Raw genomic sequence first — 27,638 nt, forward strand, 5'->3', positions numbered from 1 at the left:
AGAACACAGACCCCTCATTATTTTTTTGTTCTCTTTGTGTGTCTGTGTGTGTGTTACATAAGACAGCTGTTCATGTGGTGATAATCAAATCATTCCCATGACTGAGTCAAGTGGAACTGAGGGCCTCTCAGACTCATCCTCCATGCACATGTCACTCTCACTCTCTATACTCTGTCTCCGTATGTGTTTATTCTCCTTCTGCCTCTAAACTACTCTCCTCTTCTGCTTTACTGCACTTTTCTTTAATACTTTATCTCACTCACTAGCTCTCTCCACCTGCCCCACCCCCCACCTTATCTTTTTCTACTTCTGTCTACCTCTACACTTACTGTACCAAAATCCTATAGGACGATGAGTCTTGATTTATTTTTGCCTATTGCTGACCTTTTGACCTAACTGTTGACAAATTAGGTGTAAAAGAATTAAAATCTGCAATCATTTTTATAATAATAATAATACTGGCAACATGGTGGCAGTAGATGATGATCAAATTATGACATCAGGTTGGATACAGCAGGTTCTTCTCTATCTAACATCTGAAATAGCATTATTTTTTTCTCCTTTTTGTGGATTGCAATTATTTCACAATATTTGGTTATGAGAGCTTTTGCATGTTAAACATGTTTCCGTATTTAATTCAAAATGAAGTCTGTTTTACTATGTAAACGTTTGAAGGTTAACGCTCATCATAGCGTTGTTTCTTGTGCGCCAAACCGATACATTGTCTTTCGACAGAGAGGGCACACTGACACTGTCTGCCAGCTGCACGCAATAGACGGTAAAAAACACAACCCATTCAGTTACCCACTGATCAATCTCCTTTTTGCTCGATTTAACACAACCTTCCCCTCTTCAGCTCAGATAGCGCTCAGATAGAACTGAAGAGACTGTTCTCATTTGCAGGAATAATATTCCATCTGCCAGGAGGTGGGTAACACCAGAAATATTTGAAAAATGTGTTGTTCTTAAAGGCAACTAAATAGGCTCAAATTGTAGTGGTTGGGTGTCAACAGCATGTCAATAATACAAAATACTAATTTTATCTTGATATATCGACATTTTCTGGCACCAGGGTTTTGTATTTTATTTTGATACATTTCTTTGAGGGATATTTGTAACAAGATTCATTTAGTCTCTAGCTGCACATAGAGCACAGACATGCATGACCTTTACATTGACAAATGCAGATAACTCAGACTAAAGTGACACATTCTTTCTTTTCACAGGTAGTTTTTCTAAGAGTGGTGCAGTCTTGTATCCATATCACATGCATCCTCTTAGCAGTGCATTTACAGTGAGATGGTAACTTTCAAAGATGTACTTCATAGTTTATTCTTGCCATCAGTTGTGTAACCCTTTAACTCCAGCATGGTATAACTTATTTTTATATTTTGTCATGTGGAATTAGTTGGTATCTAAAATGAAAGACTGCATAATTTCAGGTTCTGTGGAATTAAAAACTTTAAAGTCATTTTTTGAGTTGAGTGTTTCATCTACATCTGTGACACATTTGATTTTAATCGAGTGTAAAATAATTAATTACCGTGACATACCACCATTTATATCAGCACAGTCCCACTGCATTAAATGCATTACTACCACTGTGGCACTCAGCTGACTTTGTCGACTCAGTTTTGCAGCTGTGTGCGTTGCCGTCAGCCCCTTGCAGAGCCACTTAGTGTGGTTACATAATGACTGTTGCTCCAGTGGACCAAAAGCCAGCGGAGGGTGAAGAAGGACTTAATGGGGTCTATTGGTGCGGACTGACAACTCCACGCTGAACTTCACTGACTCAGTGGCTACAAACCAACGAAAATCAAATAGAAAATTTGAATAAAATCCATAAAACGTGTTTCTTGTTTTAATATAAGTCCTTGAAATTTAGTCTGACTTTATGATACATTTAAGAAATATTTAAATATATTTTATTAAATAATAAGATTATTGTCAAATGTTCTACGCACCGGACAAAACAAGACACTGTAATGTAATGAAATGTGCTTTCTCCTCATTGTAGGCTACTTTTAAAACTGATAGTATCATGAATACTGTGCATTCACTCCACACAAAATATCATACATGAAAATAACTGCAAAGGTCTGTCTTCTGTTGTAACTGGTAACAGTGCGATGGTGTTGCAATGACGTACAACGACTAAAGAGTGTGTTTCAAGCAGAGAGACTCAGATAATTGGCAGAAATTACAGTCTCAGCTGCAACATAAAATACAGACTAGTCTGAGCCTCACTTGTTAACATACTGCAGACTTCATTAAATAATTATTTTGTCTAAAGCTGAAGTTCACACCATATGTACTGCCGCAGGAGGTTGTGCGCTGAAGGTTTACGGTGTTAAAAGTCAGTTGTCTTTAGCCAGCCAATAATTTGACAATTTGCCCACTTTTAATGCCTTTAATTTTACTTAAGAAACCCTGATTCACAGAGTGGCACATAGAGGCCAAAGTGAGCACAGACAGCAGGTTACAGATTCCACGCTGCTCAGACAGACAATCTGGGTTAAAGAGGCTATAAACTTAGTTAGCACAGCAGCTATCAATGCAGAAGGCTGTGGGAAATAAAAAGCAAAACAAAACAAAAGACAAACTGTTACACCCGCTACACAGACGAACAAAGTAGTCCAGTCTATTTGCACATATTCCACAAATTAAAAAAAACAAACATCAAAAGGTAATAAAGGACTTTAAAACTGAATTTTGTGGATTGAATAAGACACACTTAAAGAACAGGCTAACAAAATGACTTGTGATCTAGTCTACTTACAGTAAAACTCAACCGCAGAGAATCATCTCAGATGTTATTATTGCCTTTCAAAAACATTATCAACATGTGTCCGATGAACACGTCTTTAATACATAACAGACCCAGCGGATACAGCAAACAAAGCCGCACCAAACCTTTGAATAGTCACGCATAAATTACGCAATAAATACACTCTTTTGTTAATATCTGCTCAGACTTGGAAACTGGATGCAAAGGACAGAAGATTAAAAACACCAAAAAGTGCAACAACATAAATAAAAGTTTTTACACACTATATGCTTATAAAGTTTTCATGGCGGATGTTTATAAAGGGAAACTTTGTGAGCCAACAGAGATGCACAATATTGCTGTCAGTGAGGCGGGACTGGAGGAATGACACTTACAAATCTGTCTGGCAAATGTAAAGAACAAACAATACAAGCAAATACTGTCTGACAAACTGCCAAAATGTTTTGCCTCAAAATATTGACATCTACACTGAAGAGGAAGGCAGGAACAGCTGATGGAGAGTTAAAGGTGTAGAAGGAAATGTTCATCAATGCAGCTTTTCTCTTTACTGTGTCACCTACATAATTTTGCACTCAAACTACTTGGCCTTGGCTGATTTTGCACACGAAAGAAAAAAGCTAATAAATCTATCCTGAGACCCCAATCAAGACCAACAGCATCCCAAAGAAGTGACAGATTTTAGATTTAAGACTAAAAAGGTGACTTGCATTAAGGCCGGAAGTCACTAGTTGATTTCAAATGTTGCAGCATTATACTTGCATATTACCTTATCTTAACTAAATGTTAGATATGTTTACGCTTCTCCACTCTAATGCGAGGACACACACACACACACACACACACACACACACACACCCACACACCCCCACCCAAACATTGTTACAGTGACACAGACTCAACCCAGAACAAAGTATCCTGAGATCTTCTGTCTACAGTAGTAAACTGACTCCGGACCAGAGCTACTGTCGCCATGTTGCTGTAAGTCATCTGCCACCTACAGTTAATGATGCGTTTAACGTCACTGTAAGAAAAATATTTGCTAGCTCAACTTCAATGGCCTCGGTTGACCAGAGCAAAGTGTGTCTCAGTTTGAATACTTTAAAACCAACTGTTGTATTGAGCTGTGGGAGTCTAGACAATAGAGTAGATGAGAATCTTTTTATTCATAGTTTTATTGCTCTATTAATATGTCATGATTATCTGCCTTTTATACAGTCTTTGTCCAGTTCTACCCAGCTCTGAAGGTCAGAAATTATTACAGAGGACCCAGATTCAGCTTCATGACATACAGTGTCTTCACTGTTGAAGATGCCAGGTTGTGGTCCTTCCCTGTAGCTCCTTCAGAGTGTACAGTACATATTGTGCAGGTGCAAAAAGCTGCACCAGTCATGCTACCTTTTCTATCTGAAGTCATGAACCAGAAAAAAAGGGGAGATCTGACTCCCATTGGTGGGTTGAGATGATGTCAATCAGACCCTAACCCCTACTGGAAGAGTCAGGTGACACCAGAGGTATTATTAGTGCTGGTTAATATTAAAATATTAAGGCATGATGTGTGCAAAACAGTTCAGCTGTGTCTTGTTTGATATGCGTGTCTTCTTGGAGTCCATATTAGGACTGTGGGGGCAACCGTCTGAGTTTGTTTAGCTGAGAAAAAAAGCAGCTTTTCTTAGTTGGTTACTCTGCAGGAGGACGATATCCTTATCTGGATGTCTCAGTAGAAGACTCCATTATTACTTCAGTTCCTCGTAACGGCTATTTGTTGCCATAGAGCTGCAGGTCGAGGCGGACCCACACTTCTCCTGTAGGAACCTCGTGCAGCAGAAGACGACGCGTTACTGGTCCCTTGTTTTCCAACTCTTTCTTTATGGTTGCCACGGGAACCTCTGTCCGACCCAGAAACTCTGATCAATGAGAAGAAATTGAAAGGAACATTTTGATTGGTTGAAAAAAAAGAGCTGAGAACAATAATAATAATAATTAGCAAACATTTGGAATAAAGGGATTTCAGAGACTGATCCCACCTCCCCGTGTTAGCTGACACAAAGGTGATGAGTAGGAAGTTGTGATATTTGGACATTTTTATGGTGTATTAATCATAAAATCCAACCACACAACCAGTTTTTTTCTTTCACAATTTACAAATTAGGTCAAGAACTAGAGTACCATGTTTAGAAATTAATTTAAGCAAATTTGCAGGTAACTGACCATCAGGTGAAAACTGGTCTCTTTCAAAGATGGTGATGCAGAGGACGTCCTGGTAAAGGTCTTTGATGTGAAACTGACAGTTGAAGTTCCACTTGGGGTTCAGAGTATCATTGAGCGTTCTGGACGTGAAGATCTGAGCTCCCATGGTCACTTCACAGTAGGGGTTACTTTTACCTGCAGGGCGACATGAAGACAGGTGAGTAGAGGGACGGGTGAGTGGGATGGGAGAAGAAAGAACAGCCGAGAAAATAGAGTCAGACGGATACGGGATCTTTAAAATTGACACTAATATTAGAGGGGGAAAAGACATTGATTACCAATATGGCAGTTGAGCAGATATAGTAATTTCTTGGCCTGAAATTAAAATAAACCTTTCTATGTGGATTGTGCACCGACTTTTCACCAATATGACTATGCAAAGGTGCAAAGGTCAGAAATCTGCTTTCTTAAATATTTTTAAGAACCATTTGATTTAAACTGGGCATTTAAATGTAGAGATGTTATATTTTAGGTATAAATTATTGATCTGAAAGCTGTGAAATAATAAATGCAGTGGAAGTACCTCTAAACTGTACTAAAGTACAGCATTGTTCTGATTCCATTACTTCAATGGACTGAACTCCAATCATTTTTGTTTATCAAAATATGTCATCTTTACAATAATTCACTCTTAATGTGTAACATTAATTAGTGTGATAAGCTCTCTATAAGCATAGAGTGTATGAGGATGTTGAATTGGAAGAGAAGCGCTGATGCTTACTGTTCTGTCCTCTATGTTACTGGCTGTATTTAGAATTCTTATCTGAATTTGCAGAGTTTTTGTCAACTTTATTCAAGTTATTATTGTAGGGGATTTTAATATTCATGTGGACGTTGAGAATGACAGCTTCAGTACTGCGTTTATCTCTCTCTTAGATTCCATTGGCTTCTCTCAGAGTGTTCATAAATCGGCTCACTGTTTTAACCACACCCTCGACCTTGTTTTGGTGTATGGTATTGAAATTAAACATTTAGTGGTGTTCCCACAGAATCCCTCTTTGTCTGACCACTGTTTGATAACTTTTGAGTTTGTATTGCTGAAATACACGCCATTGGGCAAAAATTTCTTTACAAGATGTCTGTCTGATAGTGCTGTAGCTAAATTTAAGGATGTGATTCCATCAGCTCTAAATTCATTATCAAGTCACAAAGTAATGGAGGACTCCTATGTTAATTTCAGTCCCTCCCAAATCGATCATCTTGTTGATAGTGCTGCAGGCTCGCTGCAAATGACACTCGACTCTGTAGCCCCTCTAAAAAAGAAAATACTAAAACAAAGACGGTTAGCTCCATGGTATAATTCTGAAACCCGCAAATTAAAGCAAATATCGTGGAAACTTGAGAGGAATTGGCGTTAGACCAAACTGGAAAATTCTCGTTTAATTTGGCAAGATAGTCTTAAAACTTATAGGAAGGCCCTCCGTAATGCCAGAGCAGCGTACTACTCGTCATTAATAGAGGAAAATAGGAACAACCCCAGGTTTCTTTTCAGCACTGTAGCCAGGCTGACAGAGAGTCACAGCTCTATTGAGCCAAGTATTCCCATAGCTCTCAGTAGTTACAACTTCATGAGCTTCTTTAATGATAAAATTCTAGCTATTAGAGACAAAATTCACCAAGACCTGCCCTCAACTGGCACCAACTTATCTCTTAACTCAGGAACCTTAGAAACAGCTGTAGAACCAGATACATGTTTAGACTGTTTTGCTTCCCTCAATCTTTACCAACTAACTTCAATAATTTCTTCATCTAAATCATCAACCTTAGACCCCATCCCGACTAGGTTGCTTAAAGATGTTTTACCCTTAGTCAGCACTTCTATGCTAGATATGATCAATCTATCTTTATCAACAGGCTATGTACCACAGTACTTTAAAGTAGCTGTAATTAAACCTCTTCTGAAAAAGCCCAAACTTGATCCGGATGTTTTAGCCAACTATAGACCTATATCTAACCTTCCATTTCTCTCTAAGGTTCTGGAGAAAGCAGTTGCTAAACAGCTGTGTGACTTTCTACAGAGCAATAGTTTATTTGAGGATTTTCAGTCAGGATTTAGAGCTCATCATAGCACAGAGACAGCACTGGTGAAAATTACTAACGACCTCCTTATTGCATCAGACAAAGGACTTGTCTCTGTACTGGTTTTATTAGATCTTAGTGCTGCATTTGATACCATTGACCATCAGATCCTATTGCAGAGACGAACATTTCATTGGCATTAAAGGAACAGCTCTAAGCTGGTTTAAGTCCTATTTATCAGATCGATTTCAGTTTGTACATGTTAACGATGAGTCCTCCATGCATGCCAAAGTTAGTCATGGAGTTCCTCAAGGATCTGTCCTCGGACCAATCCTCTTCACTTTATATATGCTTCATTTAGGCAATATTATCAGGAAACATTCCATAAGCTTTCATTGTTATGCAGATGATACTCAGCTATATCTATCGATCAAACCAGATGAAACTCATCAGTTAACTAAACTTCAAATGTGCCTTCAGGATGTTAAAACCTGGATGACCTGTAATTTTCTAATGTTAAACTCAGATAAAACTGAAGTTATTGTTCTGGGGCCTAAGCACCTCCGTGACACATTATCTAAAGATATAGTTTCCCTTGATGGTATCGCCCTGGCCTCCAGCACCACTGTGAGAAATCTTGGAGTTATCTTTGATCAGGACATGTCGTTTAAGTCTCACATTAAGCAAATTTCAAGGACCGCCTTTTTTCACCTACGTAATATTGCGAAAATCAGGAACATCCTGTCTAAAAATGATGCAGAAAAACTAGTCCATGCATTTGTTACTTCTAGGCTGGATTACTGCAATTCCTTATTATCAGGCTGCTTGAAAAAGTCTGTTAAGACTCTTCAGCTGATCCAGAATGCTGCAGCACGTGTTCTGACAGGAACCAGGAAAAGAGATCACATTTCTCCTGTTTTAGCTTCTTTGCATTGGCTTCCAGTAAAATCCAGAATAGAATTTAAAATCATTCTTCTTACCTACAAAGCTCTTAATGGTCAGGCACCATCTTATCTTAAAGAGCTCATAGTACCTTACTATCCCACCAGAGCACTGCACTCCCAGAATGCAGGGTTACTTGTGGTTCCTAGAGTCTCCAAAATTAGAATGGGAGCCAGAGCATTCAGCTATCAAGCTCCTCTCCTGTGGAACCAGGTTCCAGTTTGGGTTACCTCTGTATGCAACCTCATCCCATTATTGCATATTACTAACACAACTTCTCCCCTTTCTGGTAGTCTTGTGCTTTCTCGTCTCTCTCCTCTCTCCTCCTATCACTTTCTGCAGGTGTTTCTGGCTCTGGAGCTGTGGAGTCTGGATCTGTGGCTGTGGGTCACCTGCTGCCCCCGTGTTCCTGCTCGACACCCTCTGCTACAACAACTATTGTTACTAGTCCTACTGTTATTATTGTTATTATAATCATTAACATTACGACTGTTACCATTAACACTACTATAAATATCTGTACCATTTTTCATTTAGTCTATAGCAACATCACCTTTACTGTCTGTACCTCTGTGTGTATATTGTGTAGGCTGCCTCTCTCTCTCTCTCTCTCTCTCCCCCCCTCACTCCCTCCCTCCCCAACCGGTCGAGGCAGATGGCCGCCCACCCTGAGCCATGGTTCTGCTCGAGGTTTCTGCCTCTTAAAAGGAAGTTTTTCCTTGCCTCTGTCGCCTAGTGCTTGCTCTTGGTGGGAACTGTTGGGCTTCTGTAAATAGCATCATAGAGTACGGTCTAGACCTGCTCTTTTATGAAAAGCGCTGTGAGATAACTGTTGTTGTGATTTGGCGCTATATAAATAAAATTGAATTGAACTGAATTTACAAACTGTAGCTTGCTAACATAGCATAACAGATGACAGATGACATGGCTGCTGTCAGGGACGGGGGTCGATATTATGTTAGTTACACAGTAATTGAAAATGATGGGGTCATTGTTTATTACCGTTACAGTGTGTATTTCAGTGTGTAGCGCGCTCTGCTGGACAAACTACACGATGACAACATTTCTAAATAACCCAAGCAAAGTTTTCTGCATTATACTATGTTCTGCAAAAATATCATATTGTTGCATATCAGACTGATTTATCTAGGATAGGCATATATCAAACACAATCGGCTGACCGATTCTACAAGAAAAGATGAAGAAAATGTAAAAGAGTGGAGGAACAGAAGATGATAGAAGAGTACCAGAAAAGAGACAAAACATGGGATAGCATTCTGCAATATGGGAAAAAAATACAACAGTAGCACAGAGGACACAAAAAGGCTGACTGAAAGAGACTGATAAGGAGTGGAATGATGAAGTACTACAAATAAATGTGGCTTTATCTCGGCTTCATTAGGTATCAATGCAGGAGTTTGTGTTTCTGAAGTCTGTGGACATCCTGTAACATGAGTGTACCCATGCTCACCGTTCGGTTTGCCAGGCTTGAGTTCGGTGGCCTCCAAGATGGTTACAAGGAGTCTGCCGATTCCACTAACCTTCACAGATCGTGCTGCGCGCACACACGCACACACACACACACACACACACACACACACACACACCAATTAATCCAGAGATCATCTCATTGGCTGCCATCAGTGCGGCCATGTGAATGTGAGACAAACCTTGATAGGCCTTTTCCCTTTTCTTCTTTTCTGTGTCAATAAATTCTTCAGACGCAGCCTTGATCTTCTGAACCCACGCTGTCCTGAAAAAACACAAAACACACACAGTAATCGTAAAAGCCACCAAACACACCAGATCCGTCCGTCTGTCCATGTGTATGCGTGTTCGCAGCTACCGTTCATTGATGTTGTCAGTCTTCAGTATATAAACTCTATCGATATGCGAGATGTGGAAGATGGGCTCGTCGCTGGAAGGATCCGGCAGCTTCACCAGAACTTCATTTAGCAGCACAGGCTAAAGGAAGCAAAATGTTAAACACTGTCAAACACAACATTAAATATATACACAAATACATTTTATATGTATTTAAAAAAAAAAAATGCAGTGCAATGCTGCTTTGAACAAGGGTGTATGTTTGTGTCTTACCGGCTTGTACATCTTGAGCTGTGTATTGCTCTTGCTGAACAGTTTATCAGGCCCAGACGAAGTGAACTGTTTAGCCGCATGAGTCAGAAGCAGAAAGTCGTTGAAGAGGAAAGCCCAGAGTTCTTTGTTGCTCTTTACCTTGTACATCTGAAAAGAAACAAGTGATATATTGCTGCATCGTGTTATTTGTTATAACATATTTATCACTTTTATTACAAAAACATATTTATTTGACTTTTTCTCTTCTGTGAAAACATTTAAGCTGCTCAGTGGTGATGGTGGTACTGCAGTCGACTGTTCAGCATCAGAAGACATTTAATCCTCAAGCCCAAAAGCAAACGTCTAAGTTTATATAACCTCCTGAGATCCTTCTGTTGGGTTTCTGCTCAAATGTAACCAGTTCACTGATCTCTACTGTGTTTCACTCCGAGGCTTATAGCATGCGACTACATCCCGGGTTCTGACCCAGTAATGTTTCACATTTCATCTCTCTGTACTCCCCAATCTGTCTGATCTCTTTAACTTTTTAGATTTTTAAAGTATTCATTCAGATAGATTCAATTTCTTATTTTTTTGACCCACGAGTTCACTGACTCGCAGTTTCAGACACTTTGTACTCACCTTGCCGCTGTGGAGCAGTTTCCTGGGGCCCAAACAGTTGGTAAGAGAGTTAAAGGCCATGTTCTGTTGAGAGGAACAACATTTAGAAAGATGGTATGGAAAATTGTCGTTTATCTGAGTAATGCAGACTCTTTTATAAGGTAATCAAGCAAACACTTCCTGAATTCATTGGATCTATAAAGAATGAACTTTATTCATAACAAGCTGCGAGTTCATTACTAAGCTTCATACCTCTACAGCGCCATCACACTGTACGTGGGTCTGAATCCATTCCAGTCTTTCAGCGTTCTCGTTTTCTCTCACGCCCTCATTTACCTGTTTAACAGAATTACTCAGTAGAGAAACATCATTTAAATAGAAAGACGAGCTTAGATGAGGGAATCAGTGAAGAAACAAACCTGTTGACAAAGTTCTTCCGCCCTCTCCAGAGCCTCTTTCAGAGGACCTTGGTCAACATGGCCCTCTGCGGTGCACTTCAGGATCTAAACACACACAAGCAAATACACACACAAGTTAATTGCACCCACAAAGGCAAAACATTATTTTATTCCTAATTACGCACAGTAGAGTCAGTATTTGAACTACTTAATGAAGAGTTCAAACACCAACACGCTCATGAACACGTGGCCTACGTTTTTGATGTGCAGCGGGTAGCGTGTGATCCTCTGCATGGGTTTCAGCAAGAAGCTGGACAGCGGCATGCCTTTACATCTGTAGTCTGTGGCAATTTTCTGATGGGAATAAAAGACACTTCAGGAATGAGGTTAAAAAATAAAATATGCACTTAGTAACTTGGTTTTGAAAAGTTTTTTAGTATTATATTATGTTTCTACCAACACATGTATGACTGCAGAATATCTGGTTTGTTAAATACAACATGAGAATGATTTTAGGCCAACTTTAACGGAGGTGGAGAAGGGAAGATGAGGAAAATGACAACACAAAAGAACTGATGTAAGGCACAAAGTAAAACTGGAACAAGTAAAGCAGATATTAAAGAGTAAATGGTTTAAGCACAATGTAGCCCAGACACTGATTTACATCTAAATGTGCTTTGTGCATTGTAAGATTTTCTCACAAAGGCCTTTAAATAAGACAAAAGACCTACAGACACTTCCACTACTCCACCTCCACTATTGTTCTGTCCCTCTCTGTTTATTACCTAGACCTTTACTTCCTTTCCTTGCTCACTCTCTTACCTTGAGGAAGTTCTTGAAGTCTGGTTCGCTGTCGATGCGACTCTGGAGGAGAGTGGCTCCGCTGATCTGGCAGGAGCAGAAGCGGATGTAGGGCTGCATGTGGGGCAGCTCCACGGCCAGGATATCTCCGATCATCTGCACTGCCATGTTCTCCCCACCCATCTTCTTACGAACACGTAGCGCCCTGCACATAAATGCATGTATATATAAACACAAGCAGCGCTGTATTATTTTATATATATTATTATTTATTTTATTACAGACAATCCACATAAATGCAACATTTAAATAGCTGCACTTATTTATAATTTTATCACTCTCAGTCTGACTGTCCCCAGTTCACTCGGCCCATGAGATATTTACTTGAGGAGTTTAGTGTTGCAGGCCAGCAGTTCTTTCCAATTCACAAAGATCATGGCCATCTCTGCATCCTTCAGGCGACCTGATTCTGACATCGGCTTATGAAAAACCTACACAAAGACACACAGACACATGTATAAAGACATTACACAGAAAGAAAAAGTCAGGAGATCATGCAGACATCCTGAGAGATTTTGTTCTCATAAATTAACGCCATGTAATTGTACTTGGTCGATTTACTCTAATGTATGTTTATACATTTATTATTCAGGAGGACACGTGTCCATTACCTCCAGCACTATCTGCAAGTCTTCCACGTATCTTTCCTCAGTCTGTATCAGCTCATGGATGTAACCCTGTCTCTTCTTCTCCAGGGGACTCATTGAGTCCAGGCTGTTCAGGTCTGCACACCCTGCAGGAGATGAGAACACACAAGGGGAAGTTTATTACTTATACGAACACGATTCAACTAGTGCGGCCACATCAGCAACACCTAACCACCATTTAAACCACAGCAACACCGCACTGACTTTACTGCCGCCTGCTGGACACAAAATGGTGATGGTGCTGCTGTTGACCCTTTCTCAAGTCTATGTGCACATTACTGAAGCTTTCAGAAAGAGAATAGGAAGAAAAAGAAGAAGGATGGACGGAAAGGGAAACACAAGACTGTATTCTAGATTAGCATACATAAATTACACACACAGACACACAAAAACTTACCTGATACAGGGCGACCATTAGCCCAATCTGAGGGTCCCATACTAGCTGACTGTTGCTCCCTCACTGACCCTTCTCTTCCTTCACCCTCATCGTCTGTCTCATCCCAAAGGTTTAGAAAGTGAAAACTGCTTCGTAAAGTCATGGCTCATTCGGTCTCCCTCTGTATTTTATTTAGCGGTCTGTCTGCTGTGGCGTTTGCTTAAAGTTTGACTTTCTTTCTTCTTCTGTGCTGTTATCTTGTCATTGCTGGCATCAGACTAAAAACATCTCCTAGACCAAATCTGTTTGTACCAAAACAGGAAGGGGGATTCTTTCTTTCTCGCCCTTTTTCAGTAGCTTTTCAGTAACTTCTGCCACTGAAATAAGCCTGAAAAATTGGTAATATTTTCTTAGAGAATGTCCAGATCCGATACTTGATATTGTCACAGTTTAGGCATAAAAATTAAATTAAAAACGCAGGTCACTAAAACAGTTTTAGTCACATACTGTATCTCTGTCCATCTTAATCGTTGGTATTGTGTTGACAATATAAACACACACACAGACTGATTTAATTATTTAATTTAACAATAAAAAAACACTTCTGTCATCTCAAACCAATCTTTATTTATGTTTTATTTCAGAATCAGAAAATATATTAAGACACGTCTTTAAAAATAGTTACACCATCTTGTACCACAAATGTTCTAAATATATTGTCAAATCAGTTGTGCTAACAACCTCTGCTGCTATGCTGCTTTCTGTCAATGTGGTTCATTTTTACTGCAGGCTTTCACAAATCTGAGGGACGATTGTGGTAAACTGAGTCACCTCTGAATTAAATGAAAGAAAAATTTTTGACAATTTGCTTTCCTTGCATTACGGTTCGTCATCATAACATTGAATTTGATAGTATTGCACTAAAGACATCCAGACATTCAAGACATTTAGTATGGGTCTCTTAAAACCAGTCACATGTCAGTGCACCTCAGTATTCATCAGATTGGGCACCAGAGTCACCTCATCTGAAGTTGCATAGATATTGTTTTTTTCCCCCACTTGTTGACCCGAACGAAATGTATCCTCAGTCCTCACAATAATTACTGTGTTAGTTTTTCGAACACCATGAACAGACATGCATTCACTTTCTGCATAAACAAAAACATTCAGAGCAGCAGCCAGTTAATATAAGGTGCAGCAGCAGTTTGTATTATCATCCCAGAGGCAAAGTTTGTGTCTGTGTGCGGCTCTGGAACAGTTAGCCATATGGTGAAGAGTCACACCATCTCACTTCAAAGCAACGTATGTTCCTTCTGTCAGTGATGAACAGCTGATCCAATTATGGCTTTTAAATGTAGAAGACAGCTTCTGCTTGTACCATTTCAGACCCAAAATATCCTAAAAAGAAAGGCCTTTGATTTAAAAATCAAAAGGTTCACTGCAAAATGTCAGAGCAGGAAAAACTGGAAGTTTAATGCTACATCTTCAAACATCTGTCTGGTAGAGATCTTGCAAATGTTTTATTTTATACAAACTCTCCACTCAAGTTTCTAATTCAGTCCTGAACACATCTTTTACTTTACTACTTCCTGAACATGTTTCTTTGATGAATTAAAAATACTGTCATACTGCCACTTGAGGCCTTGTTTCAAGTATTTTAAAGACAAATGAAGGATGGGTGGGTCCATTATCTCTCAAAATACCCACAGGCTTAAATGTTAGTATGATATTAATTTTATAAAAAAAGAAAAGAGGGTGACTGATGTGGCATGAATATTAGGGAAAATTAAATGTCTTGTGAAGAGAAACAAAAGGAAAGGAGAGGGACAGGCCACAGAGAGACTCACTATCCCTCTGCTTCTGATCAATTACATGATGATTTAGCATCGTCAGTTCACAGTCAAAACAAGGAGCGAAGGAAATCCCAGAAGGCACAGAGGCTTTAACATCTCACAGAATCAGCATTCAGAGTCAAGAAAGTTTCACAGGCAACTCATGACCTGTTTCCTCTATCACACACCTGTTCTGTTCTGCTCTGTATTTCATATGCACACACACATGCACACACACACACACGCAAACAAACACATGCACACGCTCAGTGGGAGAAGTTAGTAGATAGGGGGTCCAGACACTCCGCCCCTTCAAAGCAGTGTGTAATAGCGGGTCTCTCTGAAGTCAGGAGGAGGAGAGGAAGAGGAGGAGGAGGAGGAGGAAGAAGAGGACTTTCTACCACCCTAGAAGAAGAGAGAGACAGAGGCCAAGGAAACAGAGAGACAGGGAAGGAGAAATATAGATTGGGGGAGGGAGGAAGTGGGAAAAACAGGGAAAAGGTGAAACGGTCAGTGAGAAGAGAGAATATACAGATGAAGAGATGGGTGGATCTAAAAAATATTAATGATGGTAGATGGCCGTTGCATGGATGAACAAAGGATAAGTTTTAGTCAGTCACAGTGGCGTGAAGCAACATGGAAGAAGAGCATCTCCGTGTTTTAAAACATGCATATTTCTGTCATTCATAATCATGATATAATGATTAAGGGATTTACTTACACTGCTGGCTGGGGTCACAATCCGCTGTGGTTAACGTAACATAATTGGTGGGAAACAGACCAGTGGTCCCGTTGATCTCTCCTTTCCACCAATCAGGGTTGTTCTTGTCTAAAACGTTAATCAGCTGACCTTTGGAGAAACTCATCTCATCCCCATTGGCGGCTGCATAGTCATATATGGCTATCACCTGACAGACTGAGAGAGAAGAGAACAGAGTGTGTATGTGTAAGTTACACTATTATTTTACCACACCATTATTTTATTTATGTAGTTTACTTTGTAACTCTTCACCTCTGGCCTTCACCTGACTTGCAGAAGTGTGTGTGTGTTACCTGGCTGTGGTGCTGGTGTGGACTTGCCGCTGTTAGATCCCAATATTTTGACATGAGAAGCACGGAACCAGCCCTTCTGACGCTTTTTACCACGAGCCTACAGTTAGAAAACAAAAACAAACAGTGAGTTTTGAACTGAAACCTCCAGCAATATGAAGCCTCAGCTGCTGAAGGGCAACAGAGTTGAATGGAGATGAATCACAGACCCTCTGTGGTCTACTGTACAGTACTAAAGGCCATGCAGGTTTGAACAGCAGTTGAACACTGACCTGCAGCTCTCCAAGCCACCAGCCAGAGGCATTCTTGCTGAGGATGACAATGAGCTGGCCATTTTCCAGATTGAGCTGTTCGGGGCTGGTAGAGGAGTGGGCACTAACCACCTGGGCAATCTCTGGGCAAACAAAGAGACACAAATGTAACTTTAAACTACAGCAAAATCCAAAAAACAGGAGAAAAAGAAGTCTACAGTGAGCTTACCTTGCTTCTTCTTTCCAGATATGCTTGATGTCTGAAAAAAAGCAATACAATAGTATCCTCATTACAAATCTACAGGGAGAAACTAACAGGAACGTCTTGCAAACACCATGTCACACAGTAATGGACAAAATAAAGTTTTTTCATCTTGTATGTGGTGAGCACTCTTACATCGGTCTCTTTAGGTTTGACGTAGTTGCTGGGGAAGAGGCCTGTGCAGTCGCCTATAGAGCCGTTCCACCACTCTCCCTCTCTCTTGCTCACCAAGATCACATCTCCCTCTCTAAATGTCAGATCACCAGGCTCCGGAGACTCATAGGTGTACAACGCCACGTATTCTGGAAAGGAAAGAGAATACATGAACATAAATGAATGGCACTGTAGATTATGCTCCAGCCTATACAAGACCTGCTGTTAAGGTAAACTGAACTCCACAATACTGTAGTCAGGAGTGTCTCGACTTTATCTGGACAGGTAAACATACATAAACAGGCACTTTATTTGATTTTTAGAAAAATACAGATTATATTGTGAACTTGAGACACAATAGATAATTCAAGTCCATGGTAAAACTAAAACAAAATGCCAAGTCTGACCCATAAAAATGTTAAAACATAAATGTATGTACTGTATGAAGATCAAATCCAAAAAGCGCCTTAGTTGTGTTGTAAAAAAACCCGGTCTGCCGAGTCAGCTCAGAATACCTAAGGGAGAACAAAATAATTTTGAAAATGCAATTAAAAGGGATTAATTGGAATAATATTCTGTCTCATTCAGATTTTTCTCTCCAAAGTTCAATGTATAATGAATACTTTTTTAAGGAAAACTAAACCTGGCCGCAGACAAAAAAGCTCTCTTCCATGGTTAAATGGTGATATACATAAATTGATGAGAGAACATGATGCGGCACTGAAAGCCACCTTAAAATCGAAATTAGTAACGGATCGATTAAAGTTTGTGGGACTAAGGAATAAGGTAACAAGAGAGATTAGGAAAGCAAAAGCTATATTTTTTGTTAATGTTATTGACCAAGCAAAATGAAATACTAAATTCATTTGGGAGAACATAAAGAGGTTGACACGTAAACATCATAATGGTAACCTGGTGGGTTACCATGGTGGCCTTGAAATCTGTGTGAATGGCAGTATTACACAGGATGAAGCTCAAATAGCAGCAACTCTTAATTCATATTTTGTAGAATCAGTAGGGACACTGATCCAGAATCCCTCCACCAATTTAATAAGCACAATGCCTATAAATTATAATAAACCTGTGTTTGAGATTCAGGAAATTTCTGAAATTAAAGTAAGAATGATTATCAATTCCCTTAAGAGTTCTAAAGCTAAAGATGTGTATGGACTGGATTAATGAAGGGATCTTTCCAAAAGTATGGAAGACAGCTATTAGGGCTGGGCGATATGGCCTAAAAATAAAATCTCCGATTTTATTTACTTTAATTCAATTTACGATTTTTTCCGATTTCCCCCCCTACTTAAGGAAAGCAATAAGGTTTGTTGGTCAGTGCGGCTTTGTTCATCGCGGAGAGACTGGCATTTTTCATATTCGGCTGGATGTCTCTGTTTCAGGTGTTGGAATAGGTTTGTGGTGCTGCTGCCTTTCACTGCGATAGGCTTTAGGCAAATGTTGCAGCGTGGTGTCTGTTGTTCCACATCTGTCGCAGCAAACCCATACCAGTTCCAAACAACAGATGACTTTATTCCTTTCTTGGGAACAAACTTCCCGCTCTCACCGGTAGCCATTTTGTCGCTTGCTGTTGCTGTTTAGTGTATGATGTTGTCGCTATGGGAAACGAACACTACGGAAACCCCGGGGAGCCAAAAATGTGCTATTACACAAAAACTCGATTTACTTATTTTTTAAATCGCCCGCAACAAAAAATTCGAATTAATTCATTCAATCGATTTTTCGCCCAGGCCTAACAGCTATAATAACACCAATTCACAAAACAGGTGATCCATCAGAGGTACTGCAATTATAGACCAATTAGTACCTACCATGTCAAAGGTAATTGAAAGGTATGTGGCTAATAACTTACTAGCCACTTTAACAACTGCCCCTTTCAGATTGCATCCTATGCAGTTTGGCTTTAGATTATAGAGACCATTCAACGGAACTTGCAAATTGCTTTTTCCTTGAGAATGTGAGATCTAAACTAGATAAAGGGGGAGTTGTTGTTATTCTTGGACCTAAAGAAAGCCTTTGACACTGTGGATCATGATGTCCTACTTACAAAGCTCTCATTGTTTAACTTCTCCCCTAATAGTATTAAATGGATGCAATCATATCTTGAAGGCAGAGCACAGCGGGTCAAGGTAAATGATGAGGTGTCATCAGCCCCTGAGTGTGGTATTGGTGTACCTCAGGGATCAATTCTGGGGCCCCTGTTGTTTAGCCTTTACATAAATGACCTAGCCACTGTATGCAATGAGTCTGAAATTCAAATGTATGCTGATGATACTGTCATTTATGTGCACGCAGCAAAAAAACAGAAAGCTGCATGTAAGCTCACGGCAGTGATGGCCGATGTCACACAATGGCTTAATAACTCCTGTCTTCATTTAAACAAAGAAAATAGGTTGTATGTTCCTCACGAAGAGTTCTGTAGATGATCTCACACCCAATATTTACACTGCAGGGGAAAAGCTGATTTCTGATTTTAAATATCTTGTAATAATTGATTCTAATCTTACATTAAAAAACAAATTAAGAAGGTAATATATTTAAGTTTAATTTGTCAAACTTTTGCCATATCAGAAATTGTCTAAATATTAAGGCAGCAACAGTATATTTTAATGCTATGATCATGCCATATATGTCATACTGTTTGACTAGTATGACATATCAAACCTGTTAGTGTACCACCACGCTTCCAAGGTGCTTGATAGAAAGCCAAATACTCATCACCACAGTCACAGTCTAAAACAATCATAATTTACTAAGCTGGGACAATCATGTTAAATTTACAGATGCTTGTCTCAGCTATAAGATTTTTCATTCTTAGCTCCTCCCCGTCTTACTGCTTTTATAAAGCAGAAAACAACTGATAATAGACACACTCGGTCGGTAGCAAGAGCAGACTGTATAATACCTATGAGGAGGACTGTCTTCTGACAGTCAGCTTTGTCAGTGAGAGCAGCTCACACATGGAATAGTCTGCCAATTGTTATTAGAGATTGTGAAACATATTATTCATTTAAATTAAATTTAAAATCATGGTTAAAAGACAATCAAGTATGTGACCATAGTCTGTGAATTATTCAGAAACACCCGAAGAGGGCTTTGTATATTTGTTTTAAATTGTTGTCCTTGTTTTAAAGTATTTTTTATCTATCTAATAAAAAAATAAAATAAATATTAACTGAACCACATGAGGGTGATATTTCAGAGGAACTGTACCTTCAAGCTGCAGGCTGTCGCTAGGCTCTGAAGCATCAGGAGGGGGGCTCTTCAAGCTGTAAACACAGAAAGAGTACATTAACATTTATTCTTGTATTCCATCCATCCACTTGTATCTGGTTCACAGAGGCAAGCAGAAAACTATACAAGCAAAGTAGTACCAAATAGTTTTTCCCCAGCTGTGCCCTCCAGCTCCTCCTGGGGGACGCAAGGCATTCTTAAAGGGATAGTTTAGGTTTTTTGAAGTGGGGATGTATGAGGTACATATCCATAGTCAATATTTGACCCGCAATAGGTGGCGGATGGCATGTCCCCAGTTTGGAGAAGCAGAGATTTGTTCACTGAGGCTAAGCAATGTACTGCTGTGGACAGGGTCACCAGTAAAATGTATTTTAGCTACCTAAATGACAGCCCACTGAAAAATATTAATGTCAGTTCCAGTGTTCACTGTCTTTAGAAAGTTTTAGCACTTTACCTTGCTGTCAGAGAGCCATTTCTTTTATAAAGTGCGCAGCCAAGTTGCGCTTATGTGTAGGAAAATGGAAGTTCTACGGTTGGGAAAAAGTAGTTCAAAAGGAAATGGCTGTCTGACGACAAGGTAAAGCGCTGAAAATATTCTATAAGTACCTCATACAGCTCCAGTTCAGAAATTCCAAACTATCCCTTTAAGCCAGATGGGGGTATCAATCTCTGCTGCATGGGCTGGGTCTGCCCTGGGGTCTATGAGTTGAATGTGCTTGGACTACCAGTAGACACACTAGTCAAAAGGCCCGAAAACACATAAATTGGCTTCTTTCAATACAAAAAGGAGCAGAGATTCTTCTCTGGGGTCCTCAGTAGCCAAACCACATGATCAGAGGTGAAGGTTGAAACATGTACATGACTTCACTTTCAGGCTCAGATTCCTTTTCACAACAACAGTATTGTACAACTCCAGCTGGAATCAAACCATATCTATAACTCTGCAGTGTGATTTCTAAGTGTGTGTGACACGGTTACACAGCAGATTCCTCATCAGAGAAACATCTGTAGCCTAAATACCTTACATACTGAAGCAGTTACCTCACCTTTAGACACACTCGCCGACACATAGACATTAGTGTGTCACTGACGCATGTTTTCACTGATTTATCCTTAGATAAAAAGCACCTCAACGGCCACAAAATATGTCGGTTTGGAAAGGTAACAGGTATGTGTGTCAGGCAACCGAGTTGTTTGTACGCGTTTACAAATGAAATATGACAGATATACTCATGACCATTAACAGATTGTGGCAAACAAAAGTGGAATTTTTGGTTGATTTTATGTATGAGGAGAAAGTGGATTTCCTTCAAAGGTTTTCAAAGTGACATTGTGCGCCCCCCCTTCAGACAAAACTCCTTACGCCATGCCCATGGAGTCAGTAAGTTAGCTGTAGGCCACAACATGAGCTCCATATTTATTTAGGTAAACTGACACCAGTAAAAGTATGCCAAATAAGCACATCCTCTTTGCAATGCACACATGTAGAAACAGCTATCAGTGGATTACTTTCAGACTGAAGAAAATTTAAAACAAAAAAAAATAATTCTCGAATTGGTGTGCCTCACACAAACTTCTCTGCTCTAAATTGAGTTAGTATAATAATTCAGCAATCACTGTGCAAGGTCAGCCTATTCAAGGAAAAAACAAACAAACAAACAAAAAAACTCACAAAACACATGGAAATTAAGGCCTGAAGTATATCTGAGGAATTAAATGGAAGTGAGGTACACAGCTGTGCGTGTTTCAGTTACAAGTCAATCCAGGTGATTTGCCAGTTAAATCAGTAGGTGTTCATGAGTTGTTTGACTAGTGAGGTCCCCAGAAAGAGCTCCAAGAGGAATGTAAAATTTAAAAATGTTGACATTTTCACAAAGAGACAAAGCCACTGTCCTCCTATTAGTTTAATTATAGGGAACAAATATGTGTGTATGAAGACTTACTCTGAACTCTCTTCTTCTTCCAGCAGTCTCACATATGTCTTGGGGAACCAGCCCCGTTCACCGTTCAGCTCTCCGAGCCACCAGTTCTCCTGCTGCTCCAACACCTGAATGACATCATCCTTATTGAAGTTCAGATGGTTGTCCGTCTTTGCTGTCCACGAACACAGGGCTTTTGCCAACAGGTTACCCACCACCTGCTGACAGAGGCACATAGAGAAAGACAGTACAGTGAGTCAGTACAGTCGTGAGGCAGATCTGTTGTTTAAGGTGCTACATTCTCTAAACCTCTCACCTGTCCTTGTGTCTCAGAGGGAGCAGAGTTTGGAAAGTGCGTTGGTGTGAAGGCAGACTTCGAGCCTGCTGCCTTGACAGAGTCAAGGGCACTGGAAAGCTGTGACTGGAGCGGCACTTTAGGGGCACTGGCAGCAGCAACAGCATTGGCTGCGTCTGATTGGCCCACTCTCTCGACGTAGCTCTCAGGGAACCAGCCCATCTTCCCCTGTCTGCTGCCGTACAGCCAACCCTCCTCCCGCTCTGCTGTCTCATCAACCTGACCGAAGACAGAAAAGTTTGAGAAGGATAAAGAGGAACAAAAGTCAAAGAGTGACGAAGAGAAGAAGAGACAAAAATTTTAACAAGAATAGTCCGCTAATCTGTTGCAGCTGGATCTTTTGTCACGCCCTTATTAGACAGGATCTTCAACCATACCTCGATGATATCGCCTGCATTAAAGCTGAGCTCTTCGTTATTTCGTTCAGTGAACGGGTAGAGCGCTTTGAAGGACGTGAGAGCCGCTGACTTCCTGTGTTGTGTGGCCCTGGGTTGCCCCCCTAAAGCACATCAGGGATCATAATGTGGTTTTAATACACACTGAAGGCAGGAAATGACTACAGAGAAGTATGGAAAAGCACAAAGACATGTGTCTTTACCCTTCCTCTCCTCCAGTCCTCTCAGCAGAGCCGTCAGTTTCTCCTGAATATCCATTTTCCCTCTTCCACTTGCCTGCTGCTGCGGCTGCAGATGAGATGCCACCTCTTTCTCCCTTCTCTTTTCCTCAGCTTTCCTCTGCTCCTCTTCCTCCTCCTTTCTCTTCCTCTCCTCTTCTGCTCTCTTTCTTTCTTCCTCAAGTTTCCTCCTCTCCTCTTCCAGCTGCTGCTGCTGAAGCTTCCTCCTGTCTTCATCCCTCTTTCTTCTCTCCTCCTCATCTCGCTTTTTCCTCTCCTCCTCATCTCGGAGGGCTGCAAGGGCTGCCCTCTGTTTCCTCCTCTCTTCCTCCTCCCTCTCTCTTCTGCGCTCCTCTTCTCTCCGCTCCTCCTCTAACCTCTTCCTCTCTTCCTCTATGCTGCGTCGCTCCACCTCCTCTTCTTTCCGTCTCTTCTCCTCTTTCCTCCTCTCTTCCTCTAGTTTCCTCCTCTCTTCCTCAAGCTGCCGCCTTTCTTCCTCAAGCTTTCGCCTCTCCTCCTCCTGCCTCCGTCTCTCTGCTTGCTTCTGCTGCTCCTCCTCTTCTCTTTTCTTCCTTTCCTCTGCTTCTCTCCTCTTCCGCTCTGCCTCCTCCTTTGCTCTGAGCTCTCGTTCAACCTGCTCCTTGGCAGCCTGGATGAGAGCTTGTCTCTCTTTCTCCTCCTCCTCCCTCCTTTTGGCCTCTCTCTCCTCCTGAAGCCTCCTTTGACGCTCCTCTTCCTCCCTCCTCAACTTCTCCTGCCGCTCTTTTTCCATCTTTATACGCCTGAGAGGGGAAAGCAAACATTTACCTTATTTAAAAAGTTATCAAGATGAAGAAGTGCGCCATTTTAGTTTGAATGGACATTTTAGAGGAGGTCGAGAAATTCTATTTTTAAGCTTATTATCATGAGTATAATTAAGTCTAAAAAATAAATAAATCTGTGTGAAGGTGAAATACCTCTGAGCTTCCTCCTCCTCCCTCCTTCTCTTCTCCTCCTCCAGTCTCCTCTCCTCCTCCCTCTTCCTCTTCTCCTCTGCCTGCTGCTTCTTTTGAATCAGCTCACGCCGTTTGTCCTCTTTGATGCTCCGAAGTCTCTCTAGCTCTGCCTGCTGTTTTCTCTGGCTCTCTCTCAGTTCCTGACGCATACAAAAGACACGCTTGATTGTAACTGGATTAAAGAATGATAGACATAAAGGCTAAGGTTTGAACACACACAGCATGCACAAACATAAACAGAGAGAAGAAAGAAAAATAAAAGAGAAGTATGTTAAAATATAATAATAAGAGAAGCCAGAGAAGCTGAAACAGCACAGACACAAGATGTCAGAATTATGGAAAATTTGAGGAGAGCAATGGCCAATAGTAAAGAGCAGAGGAGCGATAAAAAGACGAGAACAACAAAGAGACCTAAAGCGAAAACCTTTAGTAGGTAGAAGAGGTTACGGAGGCAGGCCAGCAGACAGAAGACAGCCTGAAGCATAGAGTCCTCAACACCCACATACTATAAGGTTGGGGACAAGGGATAAGAGGGAAGAGAAAGAAAGGAGGAACAGAGGAGAGAAAAGGGGAAATAATCCAGCATTGGAAAAAAGAAAAGAAGAAAGATAAGATCATTTCTAAAAGAGAAGAAGGGAAGAGAAAAGAAGAACAGTTAAAGATAAAAATGGGATGAAATCATTATCAGATAGAAAAAAGGGGGTTATGATGGAAAGGATGAAGACAGAGAAGAGGCATCAAGGGACAAGCTGCAGTAGTATGTAGGTAATATTTGTGGAAACAGGCAAATTGGCTGGAAGAATCACGCTGGACAAAGTAAATAACTAATGGTCCACCTTCCCTTCAAACTACTGTCCTTCTTGCAAGCCACAAAATTAAGACTTCTTCCTCGTGGTGGACATTTTGACTTGTCAAACATTAACAAGTAAAGAATAAAAGAATAAGATTTTTAACAGCAGCACTCAGTTAAGTTGTGCCAGAGGCAGAGCCCCATTGCTTACAGGCACAATTAAATGAAAAGGGATTTCAGTATATCTGCCGTGATTAAAGGTTTTACAGTCTGCCCAGCTTGGTCAGATCCTCACTAGATCCAGCAGAGGAGTATTAAAACATAAAACACATCTCACACAGCCCAGCATATTGTAAGAAGAATCTTGACAAAATGAGCGCTGAATGAATGAATAAAAAACAACCGTACGAGTTTCTGATGAAGTATTTTTCTTAACAAAGGCCCTTAAGTTTAAACATGATTAAAATATGATATGATTTAAGACTTTTTAAAAGATCTGCAAACCTGTTCACATGCTCCATGTTATTCCTGGATAAAAGCAGTCTTAATATGAATGTGAAATGTTATTTTAACTGATGCCATGTTCAGTTATTCTACTATTGTTATACTTAGTGTATTTAATTATTACCTGCATATCTTTGTTATACTGGTCCATCTCAGCCAGTTTGCCAGCAGTGTCTTTCTCCAGAGTTTTCAGCTGCTCTTGCAGATTCCTACATTTCCCTTTTTTCTCTGTAACACCCACCTTCAGGGTAGACATGGTTGACACTACAAACAGATCAAACACAGTTAAACAAGCGGACATCATCCCAGTAGGGAAAAAAAGTTATTCTCATTCATTTGTTTCTCATGCACTCGCCATACATTTTCATTTTTCAATTTGTTGCAGTGGTTTGATGGATTCTGTTAAATTATTCCTATTCTTTACTGTAATATAACTACCAAATTTGTCATGTTCTTTTATCTAACATGTATCCAACAGCCTATTTGTCCATCCATCCATCGGTGCTGCTGGAAGATGGTGTTGTTCCTGAGTTCTCCATCAGTGCTAACCTGGCAGGTTATTCAGAGCCATGTTTCTGAGTTTCTCAGTCAGTCTCTTCTGCTCCGGAGTCAGCTGGGACAACTTCCTCTGGAACTCCTGACCGAGAGGAAATGCATCAGAAGCAAAAAGAAATGAGTCATAAAAATATTTAGGAAAACCTTTATGCAACACAAAATGTTATAACCATTAATAACTCTCATGGCTACTTTTCCACTATAATATAGTGTTTTGTGTGTAGTGTGAAAAACAACAGTGGACACACACACACACACACACACCTCTAGCTGTTTCTGCAGGTTGTTAATGTCATGCTGGCGTGTCTCTATCCTTTGATTGGTTAGATCCAGCTCCGTCTTGTGAAGTTTCTTCTTGTTCTGAAAGTCATGCAGCCGGTCTGAGATCTGACGGTGCTTGTTACCCTGAGGTAGAGAAAAACAGAAGGACAGAGAGATGATGGGTGTGCGACGGCTGGATGAACAATCTATGATTACAGTATCTCTACGCTAATGTGATATGTTGTGCTGGAATAAACCACTACAATGTCTCTTTGCCGCTCACCACAGCCTCCAGCTCCATCTCCAGACTCTTTTTCTTAGCTTTCAATCTGATGATATCATCCTGCTCCTGCTCCTTCTTTATCTGGAGCTCTCCTCGCCGCCTCCTCTCCAACTCTTCCTTCCTCTGGCGCTCAAGCTCCCGCTGTGCGGCCTGGAATAAACCCACACAGGACACAGAAGCGTAAAGAAAAGACTCTGCTGTGACTGTAAAGCAGGAAACGTTGATAGAAAAACACTTGTACATACGGTACAGTCATTCAGAGAGCTGTAACGTGCCTCCTCACCTCTTTTCTCTCTATCTCTCGCTGTCGCTCTTCTTCTCTCTGCCTCTCCAGCTCCCTCTGCCGCTCCAGCCTCCTCTCCTCCTCTTTCCGCCTCTTCTCCTCAGCCTCCCGAGCCTCCCTCTCTTTCCTCTCTTGCTCCTCTCTCTCCTTCTGAGCGCGCCGCTCCAGCTCCCTCCTCTCCGCTTCCTGCAGAGCTAGTCGTCTTTTCTCCAGTTCTGCGTTCCCTCGTTCAAGGTTTGCTTTGAATTTATCCTCGAACGAAACTGAAGATAGACAAATGTTTTTTATGAATGCAGTGTTGCAGTCAAATTCTGCAAATATTTACTTTGTTTGAATGAATAAAATTTAGAAGTACATAAGTAAATAAATAAGAATACTACATAAAATATAAGTAAATATTTTAAACATACTCCTAATGAGCTCCTTTAAAGTATTAAAATTGCAAATGTGCCCAACGGACACTGGAATGTGGACTTGACAATTTTGGATAAAATTAATGTATCTATTTAAAATTATTGTGAAAAATGTTGATGATTTATTTGACAAATAACTAATTCTTTATTTGAGCTTGTGTGTTTTAAAAGGACAATTATAGACAGACACAAAACAGAAACGTGAATACAGCACTGCCTCTGACAAATGACAAGACACGATTATGAGATTGTAATTCATGTTAAGGGATTTTAAATAGCATTTTAGCTGTGCTTGATATAACCTTTAATTCTAGCTGCTACAACTTGCCTTGTAACTTTGTGTAAGATGATACTCTGCAGATGACACTACTTAGAGTCATTTGGCTACCCTACTGTGTGTGCGTGTTTTGGCTATTATATTATTACTTGTCAGTGCATTGTGGTAATGGAGCGTTGTCTTAGTAATGGAGAATATCGAGAACTTAGAAGAACTAACATAATGCAGCAGTGAAACAGGGCTACACAGTTTAGGGTTGGTAGTGTTGAGTACTGACAGTTAGCTTTGGCTTTCTGTGGAGGTTCAATGTCCAAGTCATTGGTCGGAGCTGCATAGACAGAAGAGCTGGATCCATTCACTGCAGCCCTGGAACACAGATTTAAAATAACAAGGTATATACAGGAATCTTGAAGTAAAATTCAATACCTTTTTAAGACCTTTTCAAGACTTTTTCAACATACACTCACCTAAAGGATTATTAGGAACACCATACTAATACTGTGTTTGACCCTCTTTCGCCTTCAGAACTGCCTTAATTCTAAGTGGCATTGATTCAACAAGGTGCTGAAAGCATTCTTTAGAAATGTTGGCCCATATTGATTGGATAGCATCTTGCAG

The 27,638-nt window shown here is 40.4% G+C and overlaps 1 protein-coding gene across 4 annotated transcripts in view; it reads right to left on the reverse strand.

Annotated features, from left to right (window-relative positions):
• Window positions 1-2,395: 2,395 nt before the first annotated feature.
• The window catches only part of itsn2b (intersectin 2b), a 40,036-nt gene continuing 14,793 nt past the window's right edge, over window positions 2,396-27,638 (reverse strand). For 3 of the 4 annotated variants that reach the window (XM_038700670.1, XM_038700671.1, XM_038700672.1), the window contains exons 11-40: window positions 27,298-27,386; window positions 26,331-26,593; window positions 26,048-26,197; window positions 25,768-25,908; window positions 25,498-25,585; window positions 25,073-25,212; window positions 23,616-23,794; window positions 22,645-23,441; window positions 22,424-22,545; window positions 22,008-22,265; window positions 21,716-21,912; window positions 19,752-19,807; window positions 16,506-16,672; window positions 16,338-16,368; window positions 16,130-16,251; window positions 15,861-15,957; window positions 15,529-15,723; window positions 12,564-12,685; window positions 12,277-12,383; window positions 11,914-12,097; window positions 11,347-11,445; window positions 11,113-11,196; window positions 10,946-11,029; window positions 10,715-10,777; window positions 10,094-10,240; window positions 9,843-9,961; window positions 9,667-9,749; window positions 9,468-9,551; window positions 4,997-5,170; window positions 2,396-4,692 (exon numbers count right to left, since the gene is read on the reverse strand). In XM_038700670.1, the coding sequence (XP_038556598.1) occupies window positions 4,544-4,692; window positions 4,997-5,170; window positions 9,468-9,551; window positions 9,667-9,749; window positions 9,843-9,961; window positions 10,094-10,240; window positions 10,715-10,777; window positions 10,946-11,029; window positions 11,113-11,196; window positions 11,347-11,445; window positions 11,914-12,097; window positions 12,277-12,383; window positions 12,564-12,685; window positions 15,529-15,723; window positions 15,861-15,957; window positions 16,130-16,251; window positions 16,338-16,368; window positions 16,506-16,672; window positions 19,752-19,807; window positions 21,716-21,912; window positions 22,008-22,265; window positions 22,424-22,545; window positions 22,645-23,441; window positions 23,616-23,794; window positions 25,073-25,212; window positions 25,498-25,585; window positions 25,768-25,908; window positions 26,048-26,197; window positions 26,331-26,593; window positions 27,298-27,386 (4,591 nt within the window). In that variant the 3' untranslated portion in view covers window positions 2,396-4,543. The remainder of the gene's footprint in view (window positions 4,693-4,996; window positions 5,171-9,467; window positions 9,552-9,666; window positions 9,750-9,842; window positions 9,962-10,093; window positions 10,241-10,714; window positions 10,778-10,945; window positions 11,030-11,112; window positions 11,197-11,346; window positions 11,446-11,913; window positions 12,098-12,276; window positions 12,384-12,563; window positions 12,686-15,528; window positions 15,724-15,860; window positions 15,958-16,129; window positions 16,252-16,337; window positions 16,369-16,505; window positions 16,673-19,751; window positions 19,808-21,715; window positions 21,913-22,007; window positions 22,266-22,423; window positions 22,546-22,644; window positions 23,442-23,615; window positions 23,795-25,072; window positions 25,213-25,497; window positions 25,586-25,767; window positions 25,909-26,047; window positions 26,198-26,330; window positions 26,594-27,297; window positions 27,387-27,638) is intronic. The other variant, XM_038700673.1, reaches the window with a different exon arrangement.

The sequence above is a fragment of the Micropterus salmoides genome, unplaced genomic scaffold, assembly GCF_014851395.1.
Source record: "Micropterus salmoides isolate LMB-PRFRI ecotype aquatic unplaced genomic scaffold, ASM1485139v1 Ms_hic_scaffold_6, whole genome shotgun sequence".
In the NCBI taxonomy this organism is placed as follows: Eukaryota; Metazoa; Chordata; class Actinopteri; order Centrarchiformes; family Centrarchidae; genus Micropterus; species Micropterus salmoides.